This window comes from Magnolia sinica, chromosome 1 (genome assembly GCF_029962835.1).
Source record: "Magnolia sinica isolate HGM2019 chromosome 1, MsV1, whole genome shotgun sequence".
NCBI classification, from domain to species: domain Eukaryota; kingdom Viridiplantae; phylum Streptophyta; class Magnoliopsida; order Magnoliales; family Magnoliaceae; genus Magnolia; species Magnolia sinica.
In genome coordinates this window covers 135,728,945-135,738,442 of record NC_080573.1, presented here as the reverse complement: position 1 = coordinate 135,738,442, position 9,498 = coordinate 135,728,945, and the positions used below count along the sequence as shown (strand labels likewise).

At 41.2% G+C, this 9,498-nt stretch overlaps 1 protein-coding gene across 1 annotated transcript; it reads left to right on the top strand.

Moving 5' to 3' along the window:
• The first annotated feature begins 1,956 nt into the window (after positions 1–1,956).
• Positions 1,957–5,986, top strand: LOC131219332 (uncharacterized). The gene is made up of 2 exons (XM_058214416.1): positions 1,957–2,438; positions 5,711–5,986. Exons 1-2 carry the CDS (start codon positions 2,128–2,130, stop codon positions 5,955–5,957), a joined length of 558 nt encoding a protein of 185 aa, XP_058070399.1. The 5' UTR covers positions 1,957–2,127; the 3' UTR covers positions 5,958–5,986.
• Positions 5,987–9,498: the final 3,512 nt, after the last annotated feature.

Sequence of the window (9,498 nt, the reverse complement as noted above, 5' to 3'; positions counted from 1 at the left end):
GGGATGCACGTGCTTTCGATCCAGACGGTCCAAATATACAACCATACTGTCAAAATCTACACATGGTTTACCATCTGATATCGGCTACCGAATTTGGACACGTCAGCTATGTTCTTTCTAACCGTCCACTTTGCGGCTACTGATCGAGAGGTTATGGCCCTATGATGCTGTGCATTTCCGGATCTGATTGACCCATGGTGGTATAAATAATTTGAACGGCTTCTACGACGTTAGTGATGACGAGTTATGCTACTTGCACTTTCTCGGGCGTACCGTGAAAGTGGGCGTGACGTCACCAAGTTCCGTGGGTCACACCATGATGTATGTTTTGTATCCACACCTTCCATCCATTTGGAGAGATCATTTTATGGCAATATCCAAAGAATTAGTTAAATCCAAAGCTCCAGTGGACCCCACCACAAAAAAAGATGGGGACAGTGACGCCCACCATTAAAAACTTCTAAAGGCCGCAAAAGTTTTAGATCAAGCTAGTATTTGTGTTTTCCATTATTTCATGTCTTTTCTAACTTTTGAACAGGTTGGATTTCAAATAAACATTATGGTGGGCCTTCAGATAGTTTCAACGGTGGGAATCACTCTCCCCACTGTTTTCTGTGGTGGGGTCCACTACAGACTTTTATCTGCCTCATTCTTTGGTTTATAACATAAAATGATATCTTGAAATGGATGGACGGTGTGGATACAACAGATACATTATAGTGGAGCCCAAAGAACGTAGTGACGTCACTTCAGTAGCCCACTCGCTACTCAACCTGTCAGTATCTAATCGGCGTCCCGTAAAAGTACACTTGCCTTATACCTGCAAACAAGCCACAGGTGGGAAAGATCGGGGCCGCTCTTCTGGCAATCCCAAAATGTGCAGAACCATTGAACGGTTAAGTAAAATCTAAGAATGGTTCAAATCATATATGTATGTGTGGCCCACCTGATGATCGTATTTGTCTTATTTTGTATGCGTGGAATCTGCTAAGTGTGGATCTTCTGACGAGCGGGTCCGATCTTTAACACATGCAACGCATTTACACGACTAACGTGAGTGCACTCGCTGGTGCAATTAGCGATTGACATTAACTGAGTCAATCCAGACCGTTCAAATTGTCGGACCTTTTATTGATAGTGATGGCCCAAAATCTCATCAATAGAAAAGTCTTAACCGTCCAACTGATTGCTATCATCAAACAGATGGTCTAGAAGAGATGATTAACATGGCCAACTCAAATGGCAAAACCGAATGGTTAAGATCATCAGAAAATAGTGATATTTTAGATATTCTCCATCACAAAAGAGCCGATGGTGTTGGTTGATACACACATGCCACGTGTACGGCGTTGGACTTGCCAGCGGCTCCAATGTTGCAAATAGTACCGAACTCGCACCAAACCACACGCCAAAATAAAAATAGAAAAACGTTGATAACTTCTCTCTCCCTCTCTCAACTCTCGTGATATCACCGTCCCATTTCGATTTCAAAGACAAAAAATTGTTACTCTAGTTGAACGTGATTGTTCATACGCATGCAATAACAAACAAGAAACATGCACGAAGATAACTCTAATCGAACCGTCCAACTAGCAGTTCCCAATATAGATGTGTCACAGAAATCCAAAATATATCTGAAATGTGCCCAAAACATAAGATTAATTGAATCTAACCTACTGCTGATAAAAAAGGAAGTCTTTGGTCCATTTTCAATAAACTAATGTCCATTGTACATAATTAAAATAATATAATCAATCTGATAATTTGTATTTATATCAATCTACGGTGCCTAAATGATTTGAATGGTTCAAGATTCATCACACGCTTGAAGTACATAAAATTTTAGGGCGTGCGTACGAACGAACCGCCATGCTCCGCCAAAGCACCAAATAACTCCCCGTTTCAAAACCCCAGAAGAAAAGAGGAAAATAAAAAGGGGGAAAGCACATGGGTATTGCCGTAGTTTCCCACAAACCGAACGTCATTTCCATAACTTCCCCACCTCTCTCTCTCTCTCTCTCTATTTTCAGCTCCTCCTTTTTTAATCCCCACCCCTACTCTCCTTTCTTTCTACCAAATAAGGAAAAACAAAACCCTAAAACCCCTCTCTCTATCTCTGTCTGTCTGATGGAGGAGTTCTTACGGAAGCTGGCTCTGTGGCACACGAGGACGTTCAAGCCGATCATGACCCACGAAGAGCTGGAGCCGATCATGGCCACGCTCGGTTTCGTAGCCCTCCCGCCAACCGGCGCTTGGCGGGAGTACGTCTTCTCTGCTGGTGGATGCTGCCGGAATCTGACGCCTTCCGAGCCTCTCCCTAGACCTCGCCTCCCTTTTCCCAGGATCGACGGCCTCCATATCTACACGTACAGGGCCTTCTTCGATGCCGTCGCTTTCTTCCTCGGGAAACGAGATATTGCCGATCATTTCCACGTCAGGTCTCTGTCTCTCCCTCTTTCTCAGTTTTGGTTATTAAGCGGAATAAAACCCCTGCTTTTCCATATTACTACGGAAATGCCATTCTTCTTTTCGAAACGAGAGCAGGCTAAATCGGTTTTGCCGCTTCAGGGGAACTGTTTGGGGATTCGTTCTGTTTGGAAAACACCCACGATTTTTGACTAATTACGAAAATGCAACTCTATCGATTAGTGCTGACTTTCCGTGATCGATGCCCCTGATTCTTCCGTAAACTACGAGTCTACGACGGTGGCAGAGTTCCGAAACTAGTTTGGGTACTACCTTTTCTTTTTTCGTCGTTGTAGAAACGGTTTCGCTACAGAAATACCACTGATTTTTTGAAAATTTACCGAATTGCCAGTTTTGGAGAGGAGCATGGAAGGGCCCACTTTTGGTCTTTGCGGGCTTTTATTTCGGTCATGGATTGAGACTATTTGCCCCCTTTTTCGCATAAATTACTAAAAAGGCCATAGCATCTTGAATTTTTCCTATCTTTTTCTTTTGGGTTTTGAATTTTGATCGTTTTGCGAGGGTGAAGAAACTACCCCTGATTTTTAAATTATTTATGGAAACGGCGGATAAGTTTCGAACGATATTAGGTAACGGCTCCTGTTTTGCGGGGCCATTTTCCTTCCTCTTTCGCGGTGATAGCGGCTGAAAAAGCCCATCGACTCTTAGGGAAATTACTTAAATGCCATTTTTCTTACTGAAAATTTGTTTAGGCATGTATATCTTCGGAGAAATGCTATTCGCGTGTATAAGCTTACACTGCTGGATGGAACACGTGTACATGATATCCGAGCCGAACATCAGGTGGGCAACACCCAAGGTGTGACTTGTTACAAAAGTATGACCCTTTAGGACAAATCTAGCCGCTGGAGTCCTTGAAAGCTAACCAACGGCCCGAATTCATTGCTTCAAGATCTCCCTGATTTGCGGATCAGATCTCGTACACGTGTGGCTTCCAGCAAGTTCGTCAGCATTCAAGCTTAGCTAATCTAACACGCGTCGCAATACTGTTGTAATCTGATATAAATCCATTCTTTCTACTTTTGGCAACAGTAGAAGGGTAAAAGGTTAGTTCGTTTTGCCTCCGTCGCGGCTCAGAATCCAGGGTCTGTCGCCAGCCAAGTAGGCCCACATGTTTTGATGCTTCCGATGATTTGAACCGTCCATTTTATCGTAACTACCGTGAATGAGCTGTTGCCCATAGTCATGCTTCCAGTGGTGATTCTAACCTTTGGACTTAGTGCTACATGCTAACAAATTGAATTTCTTTTCTTTTCATGGTTCTAAAAATTCATCTTCTGGTGTCTTAGTCAACAACATGGACGGTTCCGATCAGGGGCCTGCTGAGCGTGTCGTACGCGACGTACTCTAGATCCCGGACCGCGTAGAAACTTCTATTGTATCACGAAAAGTTGAAAATATAAAAAACACGCAGATTGCGTCTGTGGGGCCCACCGTGATGTGTTTGTTTTATCTACGCCGTTGATCGATTTTTCTAGGTCATTTTAGAAAATAAGTCTAGAAATGAGGCAGATCCAAGGCTCGAATGGACCACACTAGGGATTGAACGCCTATCATTATAAAGGAACCATAGAAATTTTGGACGGTTCTGATCATTTTATGGTATGGGTCTAGGTAACCTTATGAATAGATTGGATGGCAAATAAACATGAATGTGTGCCCTAGGAAGGTTCTTCCTGTGGCTTGGTTCACTCAAGCCTTGGATCTGCCTACTTTTTGGGCTCACGCCTAAAATGGTCATGGACGGCGTAGGTAAAACACGTACCTCACACGGTGGGCCCACAGAACCCCTGCCAGGACGTAATCCGCGTCCAAAAATAAAGGGTTTGACAGAATAACGCGGAGGTTTGAAATTCGGGTTTTGACGGAATACGCGGCTCGCATCACAGCTTGGATGATAGTAACACGTATGAGAGATCAGGACCATTCATCTGGTAGAGCACAATATCGACATGCCCTGGATCAAGAGTGATAGTAGTCCGCTGTTAAGGCAGACCACACTTGTACGAGAAAAATGGATGGCTAGGAAAAGAGTAAAGCAGTCAAGATTCACCTACGTCTGTATCTTACTCGATGACATATAGACCGTTGCTACCCAGTTGAATGGCCCAGATAGTCCGATGGTGGGAACGAGGCCCTACGTGGTAGATGTGATGTAGGGGGGCTGCATTCTGTCAAAATCCCTTGACTTTGATGGTCCGACGCACAGGAATGTAATGTACATCGCCTGATGATGCGGGGTACTTACACTAAAATAAATAACATTGCGGTGTGTATCTTTTGTCTATTCTCCGCCTTATAAGTCGCCTATTTTGCTTCGAACGGTTCACCTGCTCTAACGTCAAAATTACTAAAATGCTACCTGTTGTGGCCCACCCGATTTCCATCATTCTCTGATCCGACTGAGGCCCATGTGTTAAAGCCGGTGCTGTAACTAACCGGGGAGGACGTGGAGCTGCAACCGTCGAAAGACCCTTGCCCCAACGTAGGTGGGCCGTATTTTTCAATGGCGCATCGGGCCTGAATAGAGCCTGTTCTTCGTCTCTGGGCTGGGCTGGGCTTGGGCTATGGTCTGTAGCTCATGGGCTCTACACTCGGACGAGCTTTGACTGGGCCCCGATCCTTCGAAAGCAGTGGGGAGTCAACAGATGAATGGCTTAGATTATCAAAACTACGTGGCACACTAGTCTGAATTTAAAACCCGGGCAAAATTCTCTATTTCCATACATGACACACGGTTTTTAGACTCAGCGACTTAGATCGACTAGTCCGAGTCAAGTTGCCACTCGCCCCACTCAGGGGTGATCCGAGTCGAGTCGGACGAGTCATATTGAGTCTGATCCGAGTTTTAAAACCATGATACATGTGGTTGCTATACAGTTGGACAAATGATAACCAGGAGCACACCACATGGTGTCATTGTGGTCACGTATGGGATATGGAACGTTCATCACATGGTCCAATAGGCACGTGTCATATTTTAACAATTCATTAGGTGGGCAATGCATACCTTGTTGGGTGTATTCTATTGGTTATCATTTTTCTAACTATCCATTTATTTGTCCACGTCTGACCGCATGGTAAATGCATTATCTACTGAAGGCATGTGCCATGTCAGCACATGTGGGGGGCATTTGTGTTTTGAGCTTGAAGATGAGCATTTGGAATTACCATTATGTGGACTGTAATTCATTTTCACCTCAATCTTTGTATATATTTTCAGGGGCATGCCTCTAAATCGGCTCGACCGACCCTTCGATAAGAAATTCCGCCGGATGAATGATGAAGAAGGGCTCTACGTTTACAGAGAAGGGACACTTGAGCCAGCTACATTGACGGTTTACAACAGCAGCAGCAGCACCATCAGCAGCACTGGTGGAAACAATAGCAATAGCAATAGCAACATCAGTAGCAACAGCAATAGCAACACCCCCATGAGTTTTGTTCCTCTGAAAGATATCATAGTCTAATGACTCACCTTTTGACAGATTTTTCTTCATACTTGCCTATAATCTCTCTCTCTCTCTCTCTCTCTCTCTCTCTCTCTCACACACACACACACACACACACACACACACTCAGATTTTAAAGCGATTAACAGTGACACTATAGGGCCGTTTTGATGCAAGCAAAGTTGTGTCTGGCACAAAACTATTTGAAGTAGACAACTTGTTCAAAGTTTGTTAAAATCATTTGTACACATGAATTGCAATAGATAAAGACATTCCAAACTTAAAATTTGATAGGTAGCCCGGATAGCATATCTTTGTAAAAAGGTCTCCTGTACATACTTCATTTGTGCCACATGTGCATGTGATCTTGTCCAAGCATCCCACATGTGCCACATTACTACCATCAATCTGTCAACCCCTGACATGATCCACATGTGTCAATATGCACATGTACCATATATGTTGGATGTGCTGCCAACCATTTTAAATGCCCCATGGGTCATATGGAGGTGCATCTCCGGTGGTTTGGAATATGCCATGTCCATGCCTACCAAACTGGTGGAAGCTTGACCAAGCAATGGATGTGGGTTAACGGTATTCCAACTCAAGTGGATGAATATTCTACTTGATGCATTTATGCATTTACACGACTTTGATGGTTATTCTGTGCACCTTATGCTTATTGGGCTATTTTAATTTTAATGCAAACGAACCATGCTGGGAATTTTTACTAGGCTTGGCTAGTTTACGTTTTATTAGTGAAAAATTGTACACATATAATTGAATTGAACCGTTGGCACAAGGATAGAAATATGTAGTCGAGCTAGTGAACGATCCACGAGACTCGTGGCCTTATTTGATTGAAGAGGAACTCAATGCATTGGATTCATTACTGATATCTTTATTTCATTTCGTAGGAATTATATTTGTTCATTTTAGATTAGTTTATATTAAATTATCATATTTGTGGAATGGATCGTGATGAACATGAATTTACCACCTATCGAATTGATGATTGATAGTTACATTGGAATAATGACCTCGTGTGGGTGTTTGGAAAGGATGGAAGATGATTTTTTATTTATTATGTGTGAACCAATATGACCTCACATGGTGTACTAGTTGCAACACGTAACTCAGTTCTGGATGTGCACTCAATATTCAAATTTTGAGTTGTAACAATACTTTTGATATAACTTTAGTATTTAATGCTCTCTCCTCTGCATATCTCTAATCCCTTTTGAAGTTGATTTACACCAAATATGGCTTCTGCCACGAGTAACCTCTTGGACTGTTTAATTTGACCGCATAGGGCCGATGTGAATAACATTCTTGGTACGCGAGCAGGATTTCACCCATCATATGACACGTAATACCAACATATGCCGGCATCTCATTGGCATAAGTAAATATGCTAAAAACGGGTGTAAACTGTAGGAACATTATCTGCATCTTAAAAAGAGAATTTATCCCAACTCTTGTGTGATCGTTGGTCCCTTGTGATTTGGTCATGGCCCACCCAATTAAGGGTCCAAATGATCGACAGCCTGGCATGTCATCAAGGGACTGACGATCGAGTGGGCCATGACCATGCTAGCATTGCTATGCTGGTCTTTGTTTTAGCCTTAAAAAGTTGCTTTTCTTTAGTCAAGAGAGTCTAGGGCCTTTTTTACTTATATAAAGATATTAAGAACATTGTAGAGAGCACTTTATGCAATGCTATCAATTTTATTTTTGTTTTAGAGGTTTATTATTATTATTATTATTATAAATTCTTATGGATTCAAGGGTTATTATTAAAAAAAAAGAAAAAAGAAAAAGAAAGAAGAAGATATTTTTCTTCTCTCTCTCTCTCTCTCTGTCCCTCCCCAAGGGCTGCTTGTAAGGTTTAAGAGCAAAAATGCAATAATGATAACTATCACAAAGATGGTGATGATGCATGAAATATCTATCTGATATCTTTTAACACAAGAGACTATTGTGGAAAGCTGTGGTATCTTAAATCCACTAAAAGAACAAACAAACTCATTGTGGTATGTAAGGACTGATTGAATTTGAAGGGAATGAATATATTTATTCTGAAATAAAAGAAAACAAACTCCTGTAGCAATATTCAGCTTATAGTAGAATCACATCTCCAACACTTAAAAAAGTACAGACAAAATTCAAGTAACAACATAATTCAAAGTGCCACAAGTATATAATAATAAATGTCATATTAAGACAAAATAAAACTTTATATTTTATTTAGATAAATGGTATCGACAGAATTTAAAAAATAATAATTTAAAAGAAATAAACAAAATTCTCTCCAAATAGCCAATGAGAGAAGCAAAACTCTTTTGAAAACAGATGAGATGAAAGAGAAAGGTAATGCATATGATCTGCAAAGGTCTAAAATCAAGGATAAAAATGTAAATACTAATGATCATGAACCCGTATATTGTATATTGTAATATGCTTGAAACAAAGCTAATTAAAAAGACAAGATGCGAACATAGAGTTTGAATGTTTGATACACCTATATTGGAGGCAAAAAACATGTGCCACGTGTACTATTTCTTAATGCCCGTATATCAACCATCTCACTCTGTTCGAGCATGAAAGTGTTTCTCTTGTTGTTTTATTGTGAAAATAAGAGAATGACCTGTCATGTGTACATCGATCCAAACCATCCAATGGAATATACATCAATCCTAACTATCAAAATGGAGGGTTCAACTTCAACGGCCACATCTGCAGTAAGATAACCCTCGGATTTTGAATATTTTTTCTTTCAATTTGTGTACTGGACCACAGGCAATTGTACCACAGTTCTGGTACGGTACCGTCCTTCTGGCTGACATGCTACTTGTGTAGGACATCAGTATCTTGAAAATGTGGGACCCATCATGAAGTCACTCTTCTTGAAAAGCTGGCTGATCTACTGACTGAGCCACTTTTATACGTTGAATGGGACCATATGTTATCATTGATTCCAATAGTATGGCCCACATGATGAACGGAACTTTTTGTTGCAGGTGATCTTTATGGTGGGGCCTACTGTTTTCATTATCATGTGGAAAGATGGGACAATAAATAAATAGATTAGTGTATTGAAAACATTTTTAATTAAAAGGTGTTGGAATGTAAATGTCAAGTGGGTAGTAATTTTTTTCAAGCTTCTCTGTTTGTTTGTTTTTTTTTCCTTACACCCATGCACGCCGTAGTGGGTTTTCACCACCCATGGGTATCGAACCCAAGACCTTGTGTTGAAACTCCTCAAAGTCTACCACTGAGGTAAGGACTCGAACGCAAAAATATATACATTTAGGGTAGTTCTCTGCTTGTTTATGTAAAGGGACATTCTTCATTTCAACCATGAGTTGGTGAACCAAGGATCATCTGCTCATTTTAGTCATGACCCAACTGCAGTAGGTCCATGTTATGGTTATTACAAAAGAAGTATATCTAGGCCATGTGTATAATCCATGTGCTTATGGTATGTAAATTGCATAATGACAATCGCTAGTAGATGATAATGTATGTGTTTTATTTGCATTATCCATCCATTTTTTCA

Excerpts from the sequence above, each read along its gene's own strand:
- LOC131219332 (XM_058214416.1), top strand. The coding sequence starts at position 2,128 with ATGGAGGAGTTCTTACGGAAGCTGGCTCTGTGGCACACGAGGACGTTC. Across the intron at positions 2,439-5,710 it reads GCCGATCATTTCCACGTCAG|GGGCATGCCTCTAAATCGGC; the intron begins GTCTCTGTCTCT and ends ATATATTTTCAG.